Genomic DNA, 25,283 nt, shown 5'->3' with positions numbered 1-25,283 from the left:
GCTTGAATTGAAATTGCCAGTTTTAAAGCTATTATTTGATATATATGCACAAAATCTTAATAACTATGATGTACCGGTAACAACAATTGCTCAATCTGAGCTGAAAAGGCAAGAACAATCTGAATTAGTTTCACTTCATTACCAGGTATATACAGCACTTAAAATAAAACAAATATAACATTCATTAAATAATGTAAGTCAGTGTTACTGCATTTTTCATATCACAAGTGTTTCACAACAGTACACAGCATATTTATATTCACTACTTTTCACACGATATCACTCATGAACATCAACCATAACAGATGTCAGGATCTCTAACCAGTTGCAGATTTTTTATAATCCCCTGGCTCTATGCCTTTCACTGAACACATAAACTTGAATTTCACTGTAAAAGAAGTCTCTATCTTTTTAAAAGCACATGTTCATTTTAACATCTTTTTCCCCAGTTTCTCTCTGCGAATCTCCCGTTTTGTCTTTTCTTTTTCCATTTTCTCGTACATGGATCGTGTCATGATTCCCTCGGGGACGGGTGCTATGGCGTCATAAAGTCCCATCTCCTGGTGTCGCTGTTTGGCAAACTCAACCAATCCCTGTAAGGAAAAGGTTTCATTAAGTTCTATCACTAAAATTTACTAAAAAATGCATTTCCGTATGTTGATTTATCTAAACTTAACTCAAAATAAATAAAATGATAAAGCATTTGGTTATTTACATTTCAATATATGTTTCCCTGTGAAAATCAAAAGTTATAACTTGTTGACATGAAGATTTTATTCTTTTATTCTGTTTTTCATACCTGGAATGTTCTTGGTTCATATATACAAATGTCATGTAAAACCTTCTTGTTTAGCTGAACATCTGACTGCAAGTGGAAAAAGGTAATACTCAGATACAATGAACATGTATTAACTGTACCACCATCATATACTTAGCATTCAGGTACATTGTACCTGTATACATATGGCAAAATTAACATAACATTTAAATTAAAATCACCTGACTATTAGATCAAAAACAGTTCAGCAATAACACATTTATATAAGCTTGTAGTGACTGACCTCAGCTAGCACGGACATAAAGGGAACATACTCCATGTCATGTTCTGCTAGAGCTGCTGAGAGGCGCTGTATCCACATCTATAACATTAACAATTAAAGGAACATACCAGTGATAATCATATGAACTGTTCTGTACCCTAGAGTAAACATCAGAACTGTTCTGTAGTCTAGAAGCAATGCACAACTTGCTTTATGTGAATTTTGTACTGACCTCTTTCATATCCAGTTTCTTTTGTTTTCGTGTTCTTGTGACTCTTTGTAACATCTTCTGAGCTGCACGGACAGCTATGGCATAACAGTTTCTTCTTCTACCATAAAAATGCTATTAAGTAAAGGAAAAACATATATTACTAGTAACACATGATAAACTTTAAACTTCCAGTTTACATGCAAAGTTTACACTTTTAATAACTTAGATTGGTCAGCATATGGTAAGAATAAGGCAATGTAAACACAATTCAAATAGATACACAAATGTTTTCAAATTAACTGTCATAAAAATTGTCAGCTTTTGTAATTTCGTACAATTTCTAGTCAAATAAGAGTCCTAGTGATATTTTACTTTGAGAAAATCAGTACAAACAATTTCTCCTTTCTTTCCTGAAGTAAGTATTAATTTAAATTGGCTTTATACCCCGGTAGAAGTAGCTACAGAGTGTCACAAAGTATGTGACTTTCTACTGTTCTATCACCCCAGAGACTTTTTAAAACAGTTAAAACTCAGTTTGCACAGGTCAGGCATCCTGAGAAAAACGTCTAAGATAAACAAAAATCACATCCCTTCTATATTAAAATACATAAAGATTAAAAAGAAATGAATTTTTGATCCAAGGCTTCATCTGCAACAATGTTAAAAAAAATTGGAGCCTGTACGGGCGTACGTTAGGCTAGGAGTCGAAGGAGAAAATCAAACAAACCCATGTCAGCCTAAATATAAAATTCTTTTTGTTCGTGCGATCTGGATGAGGAACTCCTTCATGCATTCTCCGAAGGCGAAAGAGTCGAGCATAAACTTGACGAGATAGGAAAACCATGTTTGACAACAGACAAGCACGTTTCGCAAGGGTATTTGTACTTTCACTTTGTCGAATGTATCATTAATCCGTACGATAAATGGTTTTAGTTAAAAACTTGAAGAAATTCGTTCATTGCGTTTTATAACTTTTAAGTGGGAAATTTTCCTCATATATTATTATTGATTTTTATGGAGAACAGTAATAAAAAGAAATTTTCAGCATAAATAAAGACAGTCTGTTTAATTTCGACATGCTGTCAATGATCAAAACTGAAAGTAAACATTCTGCATGACTGATCAAGGTCAGAGTTCAGGGAATAGGACCATACGAGACGTGCACGTACACCGGCTTCAGTTGTAGAAGATAAACAGCGTTGACATCTGTGAGAGGAATAATAATACAGAATCTCAACAACCTCATAATGTCACAAGCAACGTAAGTTATCTCTACTCACGTGTTCATAGCATGTAAACTGACAGTTTCATATCTAGGCCTACCTTGTCAAAAAATTGTGATGTCAAAATGTAGAAATTCATTAGTCATTAAGATTAAATTATAACCTGCATCATTATAAAATAAAGATTTTCTTCTAAGGTACAGACCAAGCAATTCTAACTAAGTTTTTGCTCACGTCTCAAGAAATACCTAATGAAAAGACCTTGCCTTTAATCCTGTTAATCAGTCACACATTCTAATATATTTTATTCATTTTCTTCAGTGATTTGATCATGTTGTTCATTTAATTTTATTACTGTGATCAATCAGCTGAATGACAAGTTACAAAGTCAGACTTTTTCTGAATATACATCCATATCTAAATATTGTAATAATAATTTGGTGTGTCAATCAACATAATGAATCTGAAAAAGACTATTGGATATCAATCTAATTCTTATATTTGCTCATTTCAGCCTTTCTAAAACAGTAGCTATCCAGGGTATTTAGTTGTCATTTAGTATTATGCATGGTGAATGCATTATGTACAAGTTTAAAACTCTACCTTATTTTTTTTAAAGGCAGGTCAGATGTTTTTCAAAGTCAAAACAAACTCTTAATGTTATAATTTGTCAATTGCTGCATGAAAATTAATATTATGAAAATGATTTACAGATAGGGCCACTCATTTCCTTGCTTTCAGTGTAAGGATGTAAGAAAGACAAAGGTGACAAATGAGGAAGTACTATCTAGATTGCAGGGGTCCTGAGTCAACACATAGCTGTTGGATGGCAACATGTAGACTCAGGACCCCTGATGTTATGAGGATCACGATGGATCTAAATAAAAAGAAAAAGGGTGTAAGGATATAAGGGAGACAATTTATGTTGTATTGAGTTGGCATAAAACTCAGAGAGTGAGGTTGAAAGGGAGACAGTTAAAGGAGACATAGAGGAAAGTGTGACAGTTAAAGGAGACATAGAGGAAAGTGTGGGGTAGACAAATACCCCAGGGAGCAAGGATACATACTGGGGTTCAGTTGAAACATTATAGATATGGGAAAAAAGATATGAAGATGTTATGGTTTCCAATGAGAGAGTATGCTTATTTTGTAATAAAACCAAGGGAATTGGGGGGAGGTGGTGTTAGGGGTTCAAATGCGACAACAAATGAAGAGAGTGAGTAGGTAAAAGGTTCAAATGAGAGATTGTTGGCTATGAAAAACCCAGGGAGAAGGGCATTATGTTTAAAAAGAGAAATAATGGGCTAGGGAAAAACCCAGGGAGTCTGAATGCAAGAGAGACAATTGATAGTACATGGAGTAGGAAAAAAACCCAGGAGTAAGGATGAAAGTGATGTTAGGCTTACTTTCTCATCCTGGACTCCCTTATCTCACTAATTTCACTCTTGTTGTTCCCCTACCCTTAGCCCCTCTATCTCCCTCCCTTGTTCACCCTCATAATCTTGCTTCCTCACCCTGTGGACACGAAATCAAGTACCGGTAGGTGGCCATGTAAATCAGCCCTAGTATATATAGGCATAACTGTTTATTCATTTTGTATTACTGTATACAGGGAAATTTTGGCCCCCGTTTTATTTTCGCCCCTTTCGCCCTATCCTCTTTTGGGCGAATTTAAAATGGGGCGAATTCAAAGAATACAGTATAATTTCTTAAACAAAACTATGACTGGGCGAATTTAAAACGGGACAAAATTGTTTTCAAGTGTGAAAGGGCGAAAATAACACGGGGCAAAAATAACCCTGTATACAGTACCTTGTACTTCATATTTATTGGGTCTATACATTTGTCTACTCATAAGGGAAATTTTCAGTCACCATTCCTTGTTTGAAAATCAGCGTTATAGCTAGAGACCCACAAGAAACAAGTAGATATTATCTTACACCTTGTAAATTGATCCATAAAGTTTTAACTACATTTTGTAGTACTCTTGTGGAGAGATTTATTGTCTGTCTGTTTCTATTGCTCTATGGAGGGCAAAGTCCAGACTCAAATTACTGCATTTGTCCAAGTAAATGGTGAGGGGTCTAAGAAAATTTCAAAAACAGTAATACATATTAAAAAGAACTGTGTATGCTTTACTTTCAAAGGTTAATTGGTTTGCATTTTAAGTCATCAAATATGTATCTGAAAATGGGTTTTATCAGTGAAGGGAATGAATTTCCTGGTAGGTGGCAAAAAAATTAGTTTTCATCACAGTAACAGTTATTTTTTTAACTGACTTTGTATCATGATAAGAGGAAGCTTCGCGGTTTATAAAGCTTGCCCCAAGTTATGTTTTTGATTAATTTCAGATTCCTTAATTAAAAATTACAAGAAATGACAGATGTATACTTGAATGACTGGCACTTTATTTCATGGGGGGGGGGGGGGGGGGGGAGTCAATGTCCTTGGGCAAACACAATTTTGTTGGCTCATGGGGACATAATTTTGTGGGTATCTCATATATAAAGAAGTTTCAATGAATAAATATGATGAAAAAATAATTGTTTGTTGGGATGTAAATTGGTGAATAATGGTGGCCTACAAAATTCACAAACATTAGTAACCCATGGACATTGGTGATTCTTCAGTACATGTATATTTAAGGAATCACTCTCTTGTTTGCTTGATATGCCAGGGCATCAACTATACATTGGATAATTTACATAAGGGATGAAGCACGTTTTGCATAAGTTAAATAATGTTTCCAACTATCATTATTAAATGTCCCAGACATACCCAACAAACTATAGACAGTGATTCCTTTTCATTGTGAAATAGAGTTGTAAATTTAGATTTTAAAAATGTTGTCTAATAGACCTTTAAATTACATGAGGCCTCCCATGTCAATTTCAATAGTCCCGCCCAATGACATCAGACACAAAGACAGACACACAAGATCTACATACATATATTAGGCCTCCTTAGCCCCTGACCTTTTGTTTGGCGAAATTTACATTCCGGTACATGTAGAATGACCAATAAATCAACTCACCTTACTTTCAAAGAGTTTATCACAGAGAAAACAAATAAAAATGGAAATATTTATACATGCTATTGGTAATACCAGGGTATGTTCAACAAAAACATCAACATAGGAATCTAAAATTTACAATTTTTAAAAATCTTTTATATTCATCAAATTTCCATTTTTTGAGGAAAACAAAATCATTAAATGATATAGGGGAATTGATTTGAATTCATGGTTGAAGAGACTATCACACCATGTCATGGAATATTTATAATTTTGTTGTAAGATTTATTTGATGGAGAATGTAAAACAAATTCAGACATGTTACTTCCTGCTTGTGGGATCTGATGATTTGTGACTCATCAAAGATGACAGAAAAAATTTCCTGTTTAACAGAGACAGGGGAACTTTCTCATCATCTTCAGTGTCAAACTAATCTACACTACTAATCAAATGAATAATGTACTGAAATGTATCAATAACATTAAGTTGATGGGGATGAAAAAACATCGGCTTTCTTGTATGATTTATACATGTATGTGCAGGCCCATAAACAATAATTTCAGTGGAGGGGGGGGGGGTTTACAATAAATAGTATTTTTAGTTTGGAGGGAGGATCATGGGGCACTAACAAAAATAAATTGATAAAAAAAATGTCATTAGGAATATCTGACTTGTTTAAGCATAAAGCAGAGTACTGCTATATCTATATATATGTGCTAAATAATTAACCTTGTGCCCAAAGAAGGAAAAAAGAAAATAAATTTCATAACCTCACATGCAATATCTCTTTTACTGGCTGATTACTTTTTATGATGACTTATTTGTTGAGAATTTGTTTTCTAAATTTTTAATTTGTATATATCAGATTGTCATGTTTAACTTGTGTTCAGTTGGAAAAGAACAAGAATTGGGTTTTTGATCTATAAGTAACTGAGACCAAACCAGATTTCATGATTGAAGTTAATAAATCTTCATGTCAAGCAGAAAGTTTTAGAAATATGATATGGCCTTAACATGTTAAAAAACTAATTTTGTGACTGACTTTGGAACAGTGCACTGATCTCATTGCCATATTCCATATAATGGCTGAAACTTTTTTTTTAATCTATCATATTATGATAGATTAAAAATACAAATATATTTATATGCTTTTTTTGTAAAAGTTTTAGGAAAAATACATTTTTTTAAAATATCATTTTGAGGAATTGCAGAGCTTGATAATGAGTAATGTAACCCCATCCCCAAATTAATAAAAGATCAATTTAACACATTTTGTAAATATAAAAGTTTTAAAGTATTGATTTAGTATGTTTTAAAGCATTCATTACTCAGACTGATTAATTGATTGATTGACTGACTGATTGATTGATTTTACAGGGGGGACATTGCCCTGATTGGCCTGGCGGTTATGGGTCAGAATCTGATTCTAAACATGAATGACCATGGCTTCACAGTAAGTGGAACACAGTGACCTTTAATTATTCAAAAAAACCAGTTAACATTTCATGTCTTTCTGAAAACATAAAAGGCTTAAGCAAATGATAATTCATTAAGAATGTTAAAGTTGAAACGACTGCAAATTCTCCTTAATTTACTAGAATGTGTCATTTCTGTTTGGACTTAATCATGAAACTCTGCTTTATGATATGAAAGGGACTAAATGACTTTATCTACTTTGAAAGTCCAGAATTAATACATTGAATTTTTTGCTTCAGGTTGTTGCATTTAATAGAACTGTAGAAAAAGTGGAACATTTTTTACAAAATGAGGCCAAAGGAACAAAGGTCATCGGGGCAAAGTCACTAGAGGACATGGTCAGTAAACTGAAGAAGCCGAGGCGGGTCATGCTGCTGGTCAAGGCTGGTCAAGCGGTGGACGACTTTATCCTCAAACTGGTCAGACTCTTGTTATAATGACTGACCAATGAGTATTAGAAATAGTCAAATATGTGTTTGTAATTCGTTATAATCAATTGCATTAGCTCTGCATTGTTTGTTCAAATTGTTGTGTTGTAGGTCCCATTATTAGAAAAAGGAGATATAATTATTGATGGAGGAAATTCAGAATATAAAGATAGCAATGTAAGTATAGAAATGATAATTATCTGTACCGGACAAGTAAGTAATAGTGTCTTTCATTTGTGATCCATTAATATGTTTAATTGGATGAAAAATAATGTGTTGTAAATTTAAGTTTGTGTACCTCTCTGTACATATTGATTTTTAATGAAAATCAAATTTGTTCAGGTGTAATGTTACTGTACGTGTACATAAATTGACATATTCAAAATTTAGCGCAAACACTGGTTGGGGTTTTCATAAAATTAGCGCTACACACTTCCACACTGTATATTATATTTGTATATGGTTTATTAGCACTATTTATGAATTACCTTTAGTGCATTGTTGTCCTGGCTAAAGCCGTTAAAACAAGAAGCCTGCTTTTTTAAGAACACATACAATAATTATTAATTAAGATGTTTTTAAAAAATTGATGTATTTGCTGTGGGGATGCTAGTATTGGGGATACTCCTGATTTTTAAGTTGTGCCTGTCATTATAGAGGAGATGTAAGGCTTTGGCTGCCCAGGGTCTTCTGTTTGTGGGGAGTGGTGTATCTGGGGGTGAGGATGGAGCAAGGTATGGCCCCTCCCTCATGCCTGGGGGAGCAGAACAAGCATGGTGAGTCTAAGTGTGGAGACTTTTATACTGTTCATTGGCCCTTCAATTGTCAAAAATGATGCTTAAAGAAAATCTTTAGAATCTATTATTCTTACAGGATATATAGGCATGAAAGAAAAAAATTAAAAACATTAATCAATTTCTGTGATTTCAGGCCAGCCATCAAAGATATCTTTCAGTCCATATCAGCAAAGGCAGGGAAGGAGCCGTGTTGTGACTGGGTAAGAACAAGCCCTACAATGGGAACAATCATTATATATCAGAATCTGTTCAAAATTACTACAAGCAGTTGCCCAGATTTATGTACAGATATCTATCTTATTTATGATCCTAGATGTAACTAATATCGAAAAAATACAAGAATTTGATTCTTCAGCTGGAAGTCACCATTTTATATAAACAGTTAATTTTAAGTGAATCCCATTCCAGCAACTTTCCACTACATATGAATAAGTGTCATATTGCCATGAGAAGATTTTGATACTTTTAACTTTGGACTGACAATACTTAGGTTGGACCAGATGGAGCGGGGCATTTTGTTAAGATGGTACACAACGGTATTGAGTATGGTGACATGCAGCTGATCTGTGAGGCATACCACCTGATGAAGGACGCGCTAGGGATGTCACAGGCAGAGATGGCCGATGTAAGCTTAAACAAATCACCTACAAATCAATAGCAAAGAGACCGAAACAGGTCACATCAGGCGTTCAAATAAAGTGCCTCAGGCAGCAGTTCTCGATTTCTTCTACCGATCCAGAGGGATTTATCAATAGTGTTTTGCAAATTTACAGTAAACACACCTGTACAGTTGTATTTATCTGAGGTCACATAATCTTCGTGGTGATGTTAAACAATTGGCCTGCAATGTTAGTTTTGATGATTGGGGAGAAAATGGAAAGAATATTAATTCAATCAGAGTTGCCAGCAGTTGATATTTCTAGACTACATAACCATTTTGCAGGAATTTAGATTTAAAAATTCAAAACAAACATTGCAGGTCAATTGTTTAACATTGCTTTGAAGATTATATGTGATACAAGCTAAAAAGAAAGGAAGGGGGGCTTGAATCTGCATTGGAATGAAATTTTTGCCAAAGCCCCCAAAAATTGTTTTTTGTGCCATTAGCAAAACAAACAATGCTTTGGCAATTTAGTCTATGATTTTGTTTTCTTGATAAGCTTGAGAAAATCTGGTTTTAGTTACCAAGAAGCCATAAGCAGGCACAAAACTCATGAGTGGTAGACTTACATTCTGCTATTAAAGACTTATTTTTTGCACCTATCTCTAGAAAATATTGAATACTTAATATATATAAAAGAATTCATCTTCAGACATTAGATGAATGGAACAAAGGGGAGCTGGACTCTTTCCTGATAGAAATCTCACGAGATATTCTACGATTTAAAGACAAAGATGGACAGTACCTGCTGGAGAAGATCCGGGATACAGCAGGACAGGTTAGTACCTCATGTACAGTAAAACTTGCTTACTTAGAAGTGTCAGGACCAACAATTCTGATTTGTTTTAAATATACTTCAATATGTTCTTTCAGTTCACAACATGTTTCACTATGCTTTTAGAGAATAAGAGTGAATTACTGTAGGCCTTCAATGTACAGCATTTCTTATCATATACCCTCTGTTCACTCATATAAAATGTTACTTGAACCTTAATGATTTTCCAAAAGAAATGTATTTTATTAGTAAAATACAAACAATTTTAGCAAAGCTTGTGGGGCAAAATTGGACAAAAAAGAAACTTCAACTTGGCAAATCTCTAAAGGAATAATAGATATTTATGTCATTAAGAGTTATCTCTCTTATCAGAGTATCAAAGAACCTTAATGGAGAACAAAATTTTAATTTCTGATTTTCATTTTTCTTTCTTTCTTATTTTATAGAAAGGAACAGGAAAGTGGACAGCTATCTCTGCCCTTGAATATGGAGTTCCTGTTTCTCTTATTGGTAAGACTCAGAGTTTTCCTGTTCATATAGTGTTACATAGTTTTGTAGTAGCTAAGAGGGCCTATATTAAAGTCAAGAAAAACTGCCTTCTGAATTTTTTGAGTTCATGCATGTAGCAAGAACTAGGATTTATTTCATAAAGCAATATTCGGTAAAAGTTATAAAATGAAGTTGTCTTTGAATGCTGACATTACTAGTATATTTTTTTTTACAGCTGAGTCTGTGTTTGCTAGATGTTTATCATCACTACAAGGGGAGAGAATTGAAGCTAGCAAACAGATACAAGGTCCAAGTAAAACAAAATATGAAGGAGACAAAAAGCAGTTTATAAATGATATCAAATATGTAAGAATCCCTCTAATTACCATATACATTATGCATTCTAGGCCTCTTAAAAAACTAGTATCTTACAGAAATTATGTCATCGTGACATGAAACTTTTTTGTCACACAATTCAAGAAGACTTTCAGACTTCAGTACTCTTTAAAATTATTGATATTGATTCTATTTATAGGACTTCTGTGTGTAAACTGAATAATTTTGTCACTTGTAACATTTCTGATAATTCATTTGTTGTACTCCTTTTCCAGGCTCTGTATGCCTCTAAAATAGTTTCCTATGCCCAAGGTTTTATGTTAATGAGGGAGGCAGCTAAAGAGTTTGGATGGAAGCTCAACTTTGGAGGAATTGCCTTGATGTGGAGGGGTGGATGTATCATTAGAAGGTCTGGCTAAAGAATTTGATGTAGATGCATAAAAATAAGGTCTGGCTAAATTATTTGTATAAGGTTAGATGTTTCATTAGGAGGATTGACTTTGTGGTATAATACGGTGGATGTATTATATAAAGATCCTACTAATAATATGGAGAAATCATATCAACAATGCACTATTTTATCAATGATTTAAGTTTTATGCGTTTTTCTTTTCTGTGTTTAGTGTGTTCTTGGGAAATATCAAGGAAGCTTTTGACAAGAACCCGCAGCTGAGTAATCTTTTACTGGACGATTTCTTCAAGAAGGAGGTCCAGAAATGTCAGGTAGGAACCGCTACAAAAGCAAACTAGTTAATAGCAGGTCTATTCTCAGTATTCTGTCTGTATGCTGACTTGAGTTAAATAGAAATTATAATGGTTTTATGTATACATTTAAATTGTATCATATTTATTAATTACAATGTAATGGTGTCAATATATTATATCTTGTACTTGACAAGAAAAAATCTTTGTCCTGACACTGTTAAATCGGGTCAGACTACTGACAGATAAGTTGATGTTACATGGATTTCAACAACCTCGTTTTAAGTTGAAATTTCATAAACAGGTCGAGACCAGTAGAATTTCTGATATCAGTATAAATTTGCATTTGAATTAGCTATCTGTGTACTTTACCCAATGATGAATAATAAATTCAATGTTTTTTCTACAAAAACAATATTTGATGGCTTTTCTACACAGTACATTTAATGTTCTCACAAAAAAATTAATATGATATGCCACTAATGATCTCTTGTCAGGTCACTTAGTCTCTCAGGTAACTTATTGCTGTTTCCATCTTTCATCATGCAGTTGTGTATCTTGGGCCAGTTGTAAACTTTTAAACATTTTCATCTCATTAAGGGAAAAGCCAATTCTAAACAATTTTGATATATAACATCAATGGAGAAAGGAAACCAAGCAGTGAATTTCATTCTCCCATGAGAAGAAATATTTTCAAAATATATTTCTAGACTTCAAAAGGACAAAAGTGCTATTGTATTTTAGATGTGAGGTTTTGGATGAATAGGGCTTGGGCTTTTTTATACATAGAAATAATACTATTAGAGATGTAAAAACTACACTATGTGTACAGTCTCCTAACTATGATGATAATTATGTCTCGTTCAGGAGTCGTGGAGGAAGGTGGTGGCGTCGGCGGTGACCCTTGGGATTCCCACCCCCGCTTTCAGCACCGCCCTGGCTTTCTTTGATGGATACAGATCTGCTAGACTACCTGCTAATCTCATCCAGGTGAGACATTGTCTTGTCAATTTCATGCTAAAATGGATTTGTTTGTAGTCCCTAAGAATCACTTTCATTCTTTTGATTTGTCATTTTTTAAGTCTCTGAGCTACGGCTCACACACTCATCCTTCTTGGATAATCAAGATAAATGAATAATGATTCAGGTGTAAACCATTTCCTAGGAAAAAAAATCTATTTTCATATTGAATTCTGAGCATCTAGTCGGAAAAAAATGCTAATTTGTCACCTTTGTTAAAAAATTGAAATTACAGAGTTTGTAATTTGCACCATTTTACTAGCTAAGGTAAAGTGAGAGTTTTTGTTTATTTGTTTTTTATCTCTTATGAAACAGGCTGGAGTGTCTGTTCAAGCTTATGATACTCAGTCTTGCTTTCTCCGTTACAGGCCCAGAGGGACTACTTTGGTGCCCATACCTATGAACTGCTGGACAGTCCAGGAAAATTCATCCACACAAACTGGACTGGTCACGGAGGAAATGTATCATCCACGACGTACCAGGCATGAGCTCTCACTGATCAACTATCAGCTCATCTTTAAACCAGTCAATGTTACATCAACATTACTTTCAACATCACTTGGGAAACTGAAAGAATTCTTAAATAATAATTTATATCATTGTTACAAGCCCAGCTCTCATCTGTAAATACTGATATTATATTTTTTACAAGAACATTTGAAGACATAGTATGAACAAATTTATTGAACTTCCTTAATGAAAAAGGAAATGGTGCACCCCTGTTGATCACATTTTCTATTTGTGAAGCCTTGTACTTTTATTATTGTATATGTTATGCTTTTGTTGTATTTCTTTTATATTTAGGATATTTATATTTCTTTCTCAGTCCAGAATATTATCGATCTCTCTTCTACAATGACTTACACATTTATTTCATTGACACAAAAAATAAATAAATCTTAAACTTTGAAAACTTTTTATTGTATACCCTGGTATTAATATGTGTAGATGTGCCTTTCAAATGATAGACCAATAGAATCATTATTTTGTTTGCTTGTAAAATTGGAAATAGACTTTGAAATATACAAGAACACAGATTACATTTGATTAAAAAAGGGTACTGCTTTAAATCTAATTGGACTTTGTTAATAAAAGAATTTATGACAAGTGCATTGAAGCAAGCATTTCAGATGCACGTTTCGATTGCACAGTTTCAAAATTTTCAGCATAGCTGATTGTAGACCAAAATGCATGCTTTGGGAAGTGTTGATATCTATATACTAATGATTATACATTGAATGTGTGTAGTGATGTTCCACATGCAGTATATGGATAATGGATATATCAAGAATCATCGTAATTTTGAGGAATGGATTGCCACTGTTATTGTTTGTTAAGTAGAACTACAGTGTCTTCAAAGTACACAGGGAACATTATCACGCATGCTTTAATTGATGGTAAAGTATAAGTGCTATAATGAATGACCTAGCAAGGATGACACTGTATGTGGTGCAATAAACTGGAACTACTACAGGTGTTTCTTTACGCCTCACTAAGATATTATCCTAAGTGAAGGAGACACTTCAAGAGTACTTTGAAACAATCTATACAAAAAGTGGTGTAAATCGGATGTGTATACTTAAAAATTCGAAAGAACTTTAAAAACTTACAACTTTTCAACTTTATACACAACCATTCCCCATGATATATTAAGGTCAAGGCTTTTTGATATCATTAACAGCTGCTTTTCCAATAAAAATAGATTACGTCAATTTACTTACCTTGTCATTGGTCATTTGCAAAATTATTTTGTTAAAAAATATTCTGATTGTACACACAAGTACTCTGAAGTTGACATCAAAAAGATGCTTGAGTTTCCGATTAGCAATATCTTTGCTGTTTTTGGAGACCAGGTCTTCCACAATCCGTTGGAATTCCCATGGGTACCAATTGCGCCTCGTTATTAACAGACATATTTTTGCATTCACATGAAGCAGAATTGGAGCAAAATGCGTGAAAAGAAGAAAACACTTGCCGTGGTCTTCAACTAGACATTTAGATATATCGACGACGTATTATCAGTTAAGAGTGGTTTTTTCCATTCTATATGTCGATACGATATATCCTGGTGAGCTTGAGATAAAAGATACCACAGTCTGACAAATCTGTTTCATATTTGGATATTTGCTTGAAAAAGACGTTATCTAACAACCAAATTCTTTGATAAACGTGATGACTTTAACTTTACAATCGTCAATTTCCCTTACTTATGAAGCAATATATCTTCAACACCTGCATACGGGGTTTATATCTCTCAGTTGATTCGATACGCAAGAGAATGTGCTACGTATGAACAATTTCTAAAACGAGGTAAGTTGATGAAACAAGAATATCAACAGTCTCGTTTAAAGTCATCATTACGTAAGTTCTATGGTCGATACAATGACCTTGTCAGCAAATACAATTTATCATTGAGTTAAATGCTGAATCATACTAATTGTTAGTCCATTATTTATACACTGAATTGACGACGGAATTTTCCGTTGTTTCCCGATCATGACAAGGAGCGCCAATGAATCGAGACTGTTGATATTTTTGTTTGATTCGGATGTAGAGCATGGTTAACTGTGTATCATATGAACTTGGAAACATAAACCCCATGTGAAGGCGATAAGAATATGCTGGTATATATATCAGGAATGTTGACTATGGAAAAGTTGAAGTCATCAAGTTTGGATCCTAAAGCTGTCTTGTTATGTTACTATTGAAGTTTTTATCCCTTGTAAAATACTAGTATCCAAATATGGAAAAGACATGTAAAAATTGCTAGTAGTCAAATAAATTGGGTGAAACTTTGTGTTAAATTTTCTTACAGTTGATCAGAGATGAAGGAGAAACTTCAGAAAAACTGTACAAGAAGTGGTGTTAATCAGTTAATCAGATGTGGATGAAAACTCCCAAGGAAAAAATAACTAAAATCAAGAACATCAAACTAAAATCTTTCCAACACTATTTCTAACAATTCCCTGGTAAATTAAAGTCCAAGCGTTTTTCAAAATCATAAACAGCTGCTTTTTCAATAAAAATGGAACTCATAATGTAAGTACCTTATCATGGTTCATTTGGAAAACTACTAAGTATTTTGTTTAATAAAATTTTGATTATACACATTAGTAATTCAAAGTCGATATTTAAAAGATGCTTGAGTTTCTGATAGGCAGTATCTATGTAATGTTTGGAAATCAAGTCATCCGAACAATCTGTAAATATTCCTATGTGTACTATTTGCGCCTCCTCATAAGCAGTCCTATTTTTGTAATCACACGAAGAAGAATTTATTCAAAATCTTCTGCATGAAAGCATGAGTATATATTGTGGCCTTTATTTCGACTTGTAGAATTTCCATGGATCTGTATTTGTGCCTTTTTAACTGTTTGTATTTGTATAGATTTTTTTGATGTCGATCTCTGTTATCTTCACTCTTTTCTTTAAAATACTTCGATGACGTTTTATCAATTAAAAAAATTCTCATTTTCATTCCATCCTTGATTCGATATATTCCTGTAAATCCACAGTCAAGAAATCTGTATCATAATCATATTTAAATGTTTGACCTGAAAAATACGCTAAGGAGGGATTCTTCTCATATATTTCTTGTTTTTGAAAATTAATGAAATTTTCATAGATTCAAAATGACAGTATCACTAAGAGATTGTATGAGTTATGTTAAATTTGATCGTTTTATATTTAAGTCAAGGCCAGGTCAAGGTCATTATCTTTTCCCTGGACATTAAGAGTAAAACATTACTGTTGCCAATCATGTGAGACGTACTTCTATTTGTCAAGATTGATTTTTTTTTTTGGCATAAAAAGATGTTAACATATAGGGTCTATATGATGATATTGCCAAATTGACATAAATAATTCAATTAACTAAAATGGATTTCGGATAATCCGAACTTTCTCCATTTTTCTTAAATTTTTAGGACGTATATTCATTTTTGTATGCATCATATATTTTTTTCTTAATTTCACTCATGGTAAAGTTAACATATAAAGATACAATATGATACAAAAACAAAAAAGGTTTGATTGTTTACTTAAGAGAAAAAAAACTTTTTTCTGGCTTATATTTCTACTTAAATTGGAAGCTTTTAAAAGCTAACACAATTGTAAATTGTTTGAAAATCATATTTATTTGATCTATTTGAAAATAACAGCCCCTTATTATTAATTTTGCTTACATTTGAAAATTTCCTAAAGTCTATGATTGTGAAAAAAATATATCTAAATTCATTGTTCCATAGTAAGGCTGTTCAAAATTAATTCTACGTTTAACGTCACCTCCAAAGTTCAAAACCTACGAGAAAAAAAAATAAACAAACAAAAATTTCAAACAATTGTGAATTTATTCAAATAAACTTATTCAGTTCATTAAAAAACACTACAACTGAGTAATAAGAGTATTGGATGTGACAACTAAGTTTATATTTCCCTAGCAGAGTTTTTCCTTAGAATATTAATTGGTTTGAGTCCTTTTGTGACCAAACAATATAGACTGAATGTGCAGGAAAGTGGCTTTTAACTAGGCCTCAGTTGTCCTTTGGATTTATATTGCCACACCCCCATGGTATCCTGTAAGGAAATGCTGCTTTTTGTGGGAATGGTTAATCAATATCTACAATTAAAATTATGATGACAATATTTAATACATTCTTATATTGAAATATCTTGAAATTGAATTAGGTTGCATTTTTTCTCATACACAGATCTACTAGCATTTAAAAGTGTAAATTCTAATATTTGGATCATAGCTATTACATGTAGTTTATTCTTAATACCTTCAATTCCACACACAGGACAATGTTCTTCTGACACTTCTTGGAATATCCCAACCACTTTCCTTGCTCTCCTTCAATTGAGAGGCCTTATTTTCTGTAATTCACACTGCTCAAAAAAAAGAATAGTATTATCTTTTCCAAAAATGTAGCTATATGTAGGTACATGAATTATGAAGAAATCCATTGTCTTACTCATTACTGTTACAATCCTTTAAATTTTTACAGAAATGTTTAAAATGAAACTATTTAATAAAATTTGAATGATGATCTCACTGTATATAAAATTTTCACACACTTTGCACTCAGTAAAAAGTCTTGCGATTCTCTACAAAATACCATGAAAAGTTCAGCCAACATAATTACGAACTGAGAGTCTGTCATTGTCACAGTCTGTACATGTGATTCGAAGACTGACAAAAAATCAACAAACTAGACATTGCCATTAACTTCAATCATTTAAACATCTATTTTTTACTTACATTTATGACTCCAAAGTGTTTAATTCACTGCTTTTCTTTTAATAAAACACCAACATCATCTACTGCGGTATCAAAGCACATTTTCTGTCACTACGGGATGCAGAATTGAGTCGCTAAATGTAGAACCAAACCGGAACGGATAAACGGAATTCCGAATTGTTTGTTTTTTTCAAAGACGATTTTCTCCAAAACCTACGCGCGCGGGTGACGTTAAACATAGAATTAATTTTAAACAGCCTAATGTGGAGAAAGAGAAAAAAAATAGATATTTTCATACGCTGTCCTTCCGCAAAATATATATTAGGGATGGGTATCGCCAAAAATTTCGTATCGCGATATATCACGAAAAATATCACGATAATATCATGATATTTTTACAAGCAATTTTTACAATGGTTTTTAATGAATTGTCATTATTTTTTTTAAAAATATTCTAGAAAAACAAAATTTCACTTCGGAATATATCGTATCTACATGAGAACGGAAATACCCACTGTTAATTGACAATACGCCGTCGATACATCTAAATTTCAAGTTGAAGGCCACATGGAGTGTTTTCTTTTGTTCACGTAAAAGATTTTGGACAAATTCTACTCCACACGAATACAAAAATAGGTCTGCTAATAACGGGACGCAATTGATACCCATGATAGTTCCAATAGATTGTTGGAAGAGGTGGTTTCTAGAAATCACATAGATATTCAATCAGAAATCAGAAACTCGCGCATCTTTTTAATATCAACTTCTGTGCACTTGTGTGTACAATCAGAATGTTTTGAGCAAAATAATTTTGCAAATGACCGATGGCAAGTTAAGTAAGTTTACGAGTTCAATTTTTATTGAAAAAGCAGCTGTCAATGATATCGAAAGGCCTGATTTATCGTTGGGAATATTTGTATATAAAGTTGAAAAGTAGTAAGTTTTTTTGTTGATTTTGGTAAAATTTTGTGACTTCAAATGCTCCAAAAGTTCCATGGAATTTTTTAGTATCCACATCTGATTTACACCACTTCTCGAATATATTGTTGCACAATACTCTTGAAGTTTTGATGTTGTTGATTTTAGTAAAACGTTGATATTTCAAATGTTCCAAATGTTCCTTGGAAGTTTCAAGTATTCATATCTGATTTACACCACCTCTCTTTTGTTGTACAGTACACTTGAAGGATTTCCTTCATTACTCTAAATATCTTACTAAGGAGTAAAGAAAAAGGTTTGGTAGAAAATTTGTCCTAAATCTTGAACGTGAAAAGAGGAAAACACTTGCTGTAGCCTTCAACTCAACATTTAGATACCAGTATATCGACCACGTATTGTCAATTATCAATGGTAATTTTCATTCTTGTATCGATACGATATATCCTGATCAGCTTGAAATAAAAGATACCACAGAGTCTGACACATCTGTTTCAGATTTGGATATTTTACTTGTAAAAGACGTTATTGGTAATCTAACACCCACGCTCTATGATAAACGTGATGACTTTTAACTTTACAATCGTCAGCTTCCCTTACTTATGCAGCAATATACCTTCTTCGCCAGCATGCGGAGTTTGCATATCTCAGTTGATTCGATACGTATGAACAATTTCTAAAACGAGGTAAATAATTGACAAACAAGTTGTAAAAGCAAGAATATCAGCAGTCTCGTTTAAAGTCATCATTTTTTAAAGTTCTATGGTCGATACAATTACCTTGTCAGCAAACACAATTTATCATTGAATCAAATGCTGACTGACATTTTTCATAGTAATTGTTAGTCCATTGTTTATACACTGAATTGTCGACGGATTTTTCTTTTATTTCCCGATCATGACAAAAAGAACACGGTGGGTGTGACCGGTCTGGAGAGGATGCTCACTCCTCCATGGCACCTGATCCCACCTCTGATGTTTTTGGAGGTCCGTCTTTGCTCTGATCCTGTTTTGTGTTGTTTTATGGACTACTGTTCGTTATTGCCATATGTTTCATTGTCTTTGATTTGTTTTATCCAATATTGTTTATTATTTCAAACCGAAAAAAATACTCAGTCTGCCGGTGACATTCACATTGTAATAATCACTGCAGAGTTTAATCTTGATTCCTTTTTCATTTTATATGGCTCGAGGTCCCTTAAGCATTAAGTTAGACAGTGCAGTGGACATGAAAAGTACCTCTAACCTCGGGACGAACACAAAACATGTATAGAGGTAGGATTGTATAAAATGTTGAGTATATAAATGGAACATGTCAAATGTTAGATAGCTGACAATGTCAGAGTCTGTAAAATCGTATTTGGGCATATCAGGAAAAAAAATATCCATTGATTAAGGCAGCAAGTAATGGTTCTGGACAAAGGGACCGTGATGATATCTGTACAGGCTTACGGGCTCAACAGGGATGGAGAATCTGGATTAACAGAGCCTAGGGCGATAAGACTTCATCCATGAAATGACCCAACTGACAGGACGAGGAAGGTTAATAAAGACTCATGACTTCCCTGGTTGGCGGTTAATGGCCCTTGTTTAATTTCAGCAGAGAAATATGCATTGATGGTTATTTCGATACATGTATATGATTATCAATGACGAATTTTTCGTTAAAGACTAATTCCTAATACTTTGAAATTGATTATATCGGGAAATCTGATTCTATACGAATGAATACATTATTGGCTTATTTGTTTTTATAGAAAATTGTGTGGAATTTTATAGAAAACGATAACAAGATGTCAGATCTGACAAAATAAAAGTAATACGGAAAAGATATAACATAAAACACAAAAAGTCATACAGAACAGATTTCCGATAAAACATAAAAGCAATATAGACAATATATAAGATGAGTCAAGGGGGTTTATGATACAAGCAATGCTATCCGACCTTAGCTGGAAAAATAGCACTAATTACTAGTATGCTCCTTTTGTTATCGCTAGAATATCTTTTCTTTTCCAAGGCTGTTATTACAAAAAATAATGTTTATAATTATATCAACTCTGGTAAATGAAATATATGGAGAAAAAGAAAAGTATTCAAGCTCAAAAGTCCATAAAACAATATAAAATAGGAGCAGAGCAAACATGGACCTCAAAAAACATCAGCGGTGAGATCAGGTGCCATGGAGGAGTGAGCATCCCCAGCCGACCGGTCACACCTGCCGCATGTTCCTTGTCATAATCGGGAAATAACGGAAAAATCCGTAGTCAATTCAGTGTGTAAATAATTGACTAACAATTAGTATGAAAAACGTCAGTCAGCATTTGACTCAATGATAAATTGTATTTACTGACAAGGTCATTGTATCGACCATAGAACTTACGAAATGATGACTTTAAACGAGGCTGCTGATATTCTTGCTTCATCAAATTGTTTATCAATAATTTACCTCGTTTTAGAAATTGTTTATACGTAGAACATGCTCTTGCGTATCGAATCAACTGAGAGATATAAACTCCGTATGCATGCGAGGAAGTTATATTGCTGTATAAGTAAGGGAAGTTGACGATCGAAAAAAATAATGTCATCACGTTTATCATGAAGCTTGGTTGTTAGATCACCATTGACTTCTTTTCAAGTAAAATATCCAAATTTGAAACAGATGTGTCAGACACAGTGTAAAAAAATTAATAATAATAGTATTACAGTTTTAAGATATAGGGATATGGTGGATTTGGTATTGTTCTCTTTAGGGATGACACTCAGATGACACAATTTCCATTGATAAGAATGAAAAACTATTTATTGTATATAATTGTAGTTATATTATTTCATGTAAAATACCTCATTTTTTTCTCTTATATTAGGTCATCTTTAAAAACTTGTTTGGTTGGCTTCTAGCTCTCCACCGACTGCCTAACAAGGGCCCGTCTCAAAACTTTTTCATTCCAGGACATGATATTTTTTCTTTTAATCTCTTATCACGTCAACAAATGTGTTGAATTTTTTGTTTAAAAAGTTTTCCCACCTACCGACCCAATATTTTTACCCTGACTCGGGAGAGGGCAAGCAATTATTTTTTTTTTTAAAGATGACCTTATAACAAATACTTTTATAGTAACCAGTATAATATATAAACAATTAAACTTATAAAGTAATAAAAAAATGTATAAATGGAATAGTCACTATAAATAAATTACTTACTTACTCACTATAAACTATATATAATTAGAGTTTGAGCCATAAGGCCATCTTAAAAATAATGTTTGTTTGCCCTCTGCCGAGTCAAAGTAAAATTAATGGGTCGATAGGACTGTGGGAAAAAAAATTTTCCAGAAAATTTTAACACATTTTTTGATGGAATAAGAGGAATAAAAAGAAAAAATATCGATATCATGTCCTGGAATATGGAATGCCATATACGACAGCCAGCTGCTTACTGCCAACTGCTGACTGCTTACTGCCAACCGTCATCTGCTTACTGCCAACCGCCACACATATTTGAATAAATTCTATTTTTATATTGATATATATGTAAATTTAAAAAAGAGGCGCGGATCTATGGGAATTTTTTTCCAAGAGGGTCACTCTGATAAAAAAAAATCCAAACCAGAAATTTCTTGACAAGAAAAAAATACGTAAAGTCCTTTCCTAAATGTGAAAATTTATTTCGGCCGGGGAGATGGGGTTCTTATGCGTCATACCTTCATGTGTATGACATTTTTCATACCAACTTAACACGAATCCACATTTTCGGTTGGGGATGGAGGGGGGGGGGTTCTAAGGTCCCTTTTAGTTGATTTATTTGATACATTAAATATATTTTAGTTGGTTTAGTTTGTGCATTAAATAACTTAACAAATTTTAGAGGGGTGTTCCGGACCCCTCTCTCTAGATCTATGCATGTAAAACATATTTTATTTGTACAAACAAAGAGATAAAAATGTTTGATCGGCGTTTTCTAAGTGGAGTTTAGTTTATTTAACGTATGACTGTACAAATTTTAAATGCCCCCGCCCCGATCTATGCACGTGAAACATTACAGGGACGTAGCAACGGGGGGGGGGGGGGGGGCAGGGGGGGCCCCCCCCACTTTTTTTCCCAACATTACCTTTACTATTGAAAATGTATATTGAAAGGATGGTTGTCCCCCCCCCACTTCTTACCATAGTATAGACGTCGCGCACAGAATTGGGGCTGATTTTGTAACGTCAAAACATACTTTTCTGACGTTATTGCATACGTTGTTTAAGCGTAAAAACGTCAAAAATTCAAGGCGTAACAAATCAGACTAGACATTCAATTTTTGCTCCTGTTTACTTAAAAATGTCTTACTTTTTAATGTTTCTTTAAATACAAAATGTTATTTATTTGCACATTTTAAAAATAACATTTGATCTGTTAAACGTTTTCCCAAAAAATAAACAATATAGCTCACATTGGTGTTAAACGCCCGGTTAAATACTTTAATACGCACATTTGTGTCGTAGTAACAAAACCGACTAGACATCAAAATCGCTCTATTAATCTTCCCTACAACTTGATTATAATTTTTTTAAAGTAACATTTGACTACTTCTTGATTTGCACATTTCATTTATCGACTTAGATTTACAAAAAGAACCTGCTATTTAGTAAAAATCTTTATCAAATATTCTATCTTTTCTTGTTACTTGTCAATATTACGGCATGTTACGGAACGCTTCCTATTTTACGAACAGTCGGAACAGTTCGTAAATTAGAAATTTATTAATGAATGTTGTGACATCATCACAGGAAATTATAGAAGCTTGGTGCAAAATACCAGAAAAATACATGAAGCCAAAACGATAAAATGACCAAAATACCAACACCCGTCGTTTACAGTGTTACAAGTTACGCATTTTCAAACCTCAATACTATGCGCGACATGTGAATGATATCAAAGATATGTAGTATTGTGTGGAAAAAAATGTAAGTGAAAGGTAGTTGGCCTCAAAAAAAGTTAGCCACCTAACCCCCCCCCCTTCCCGAAATAGGATTTTCGAGTTTGGGCTATTTCCTTTTTTTCCTTTTTTTTTTTTTTTGCTTGTCAACTTTTTTCAGGTAAGTAAAAAAATTTTCTCTGGTTGGCCCCCCACTTTCAAAAACGATGCTACGTGCCTGCATTATAACACACAGAGATATACATCTTTAATTTGATAAATTTTTTAACTATAGAATATAATGGAAAAACGGAAATTTATTTTCAAAACATCTTTCTCTGCGAAACGACAAATCTTTTTTATTATTATTCTCTCTTCAAAGGTTTTGTTGTCTCCGGGGGAGGGGGGGGGGGGCTTCTTTAAAGATTAAAAGCAGAAAATAGTCATTTTATTACCTATTTCAAATAGGAAAACAAATAAAAAAAAATAAACAATGTACTTTATCAACCGCATATATTGAATATTACATAAGATAAAACATATTGGTCATTTTATTCAATTCAATTTTACCAGGGTGACCCCCTTGGAAAAAATGTCCTGGATCCGTGCCTTTTTTTCCCTTTTTTGTGAAAATTCATATAAATATCAATACAAATATAAAATTTATTCAAATATGTGTGGCAGTTGGCAGTAAGCAGCTGACAGTAGGCAGTAAGCAGTCAGCAGTTGGCAGTAAGCAGTTGGCTGTCGTATATGGCATTCCATACTGGAATGTAAAAAAAATAATAATAAATTTGAAATTAGAGCCATTTTTCGTCAGTTAGTCGGGAGAGAGCAACCAAACATTTTTTTAGAGATGGTTTTAACTTACATGTATCAATTATTCCAGTCCTAATTTCCTCTGCATTTTGGTTTTAATTGTAATTGATGCATTTTATAGATTTGTTCAAAATTTAAAAAACGTAAATTTTCTATTATGTTAAAAATGTCTACCTTTCTGCAGCCATTCTTATCAATCTATACAACTTTTTGTCACATTAAAAAAAAGTCCATTATTTACAACAGGTTAAACTTATTCATTTTACTTGTACATGTACATAATGTATAAACATGACAAGTTGTTTTCAAGATTATAGATAAAAATTTGTTTGTATCATTGTCCTTAACATCTTCTTAATATAATCTCGTTTCTATCAATAAACCACAAGTAACCACGAGTAAACGTCATCCTTAAAACTGCGACGTAAGAATCAAATCCTTATTCCACGACACTAGAACAATCGCTCTTCCCACTGCGCCATTCTTTCCTATTTGAAAAAAAAGAGAAAAATCCAATGTAAAATTTTAATTGACATGTTATCAGGATAACTTAATCTTTAATTATTCATCACCGCAAAATTGTAATTTATGCTACATTTTAAAAGTTGACATTTATGCAATAGAATTTAAGAATAATGGCTGTCATTTGTATTCTTTCTGTAGAAGATTTCAGCTTCAAATTCTACCAAAGCAAAGCAGTGACTAACACACATACGTATAAACACAAACAACTATCAACTCATTAACGAGTTATTTCATAATTATTTTACAGCTGGCGGATAATTTTAAGTAGGACGGCATAACTATTGTTAATCAAACAGATTAATTTCACTTTAATGGTGTGATTATCAAAGATCTCCATCTACCAATAACAAATTAACGACGTAAAAATTCACAAATTAATGTGATCTAAATGCAAGAAAATAAGTAAAAATTATTGATTTTTGAGATCCGTTTTAATATAAAACAGAAGAGCTATTTGATGTCACATTTGTGAACATTTAATCATTCATCAGCAATGATTGCAGATAAAACACTTGCTATTGTCGTAGACTCAAGCTTTGATGTGGCACCTTGACGCCTTCTATGTTCATTAACAAAGCTATTTAAAATAATGAAATCCCACAGAAAGAGAAGACTTTTAAATGCAAATTGTTGACTGTTAAATGTTGCACGAAGATTAAAGTAGAGTATCAAATATACAAGGTTACATATT

The 25,283-nt window shown here is 33.1% G+C and overlaps 2 protein-coding genes across 2 annotated transcripts; one reads left to right on the top strand and one right to left on the bottom strand.

The window, feature by feature from the left end:
* Positions 1 to 322: 322 nt before the first annotated feature.
* On the bottom strand, positions 323 to 2,151 carry LOC134253331 (large ribosomal subunit protein bL20-like). Its single transcript, XM_062735864.1, has 5 exons — positions 1,979 to 2,151; positions 1,273 to 1,383; positions 1,062 to 1,139; positions 800 to 865; positions 323 to 593 (listed from the first exon to the last, which is right to left on the bottom strand). The coding sequence occupies exons 1-5, from the start codon at positions 2,093 to 2,095 to the stop codon at positions 426 to 428; spliced, it is 540 nt and encodes a 179-aa protein (XP_062591848.1). The 5' UTR covers positions 2,096 to 2,151; the 3' UTR covers positions 323 to 425.
* Positions 2,152 to 2,354: 203 nt separating this feature from the next.
* Positions 2,355 to 13,084, top strand: LOC134253330 (6-phosphogluconate dehydrogenase, decarboxylating-like). Its single transcript, XM_062735863.1, has 14 exons — positions 2,355 to 2,512; positions 6,865 to 6,940; positions 7,203 to 7,382; positions 7,503 to 7,568; positions 8,049 to 8,167; positions 8,322 to 8,388; positions 8,679 to 8,813; positions 9,502 to 9,627; positions 10,071 to 10,134; positions 10,349 to 10,479; positions 10,725 to 10,858; positions 11,073 to 11,172; positions 12,019 to 12,141; positions 12,540 to 13,084. The coding sequence occupies exons 1-14, from the start codon at positions 2,499 to 2,501 to the stop codon at positions 12,657 to 12,659; spliced, it is 1,455 nt and encodes a 484-aa protein (XP_062591847.1). The 5' UTR covers positions 2,355 to 2,498; the 3' UTR covers positions 12,660 to 13,084.
* Positions 13,085 to 25,283: the final 12,199 nt, after the last annotated feature.

This window comes from Saccostrea cucullata, unplaced genomic scaffold (assembly GCF_032062105.1).
Source record: "Saccostrea cucullata isolate Sc308-1 unplaced genomic scaffold, CSIRO_AGI_Scuc_v1 ctg176, whole genome shotgun sequence".
Lineage (NCBI taxonomy): Eukaryota > Metazoa > Mollusca > Bivalvia > Ostreida > Ostreidae > Saccostrea > Saccostrea cuccullata.
The sequence above is the reverse complement of the archived record's forward strand: the minus strand, read 5'-3'. Positions and strand labels throughout refer to the sequence as shown.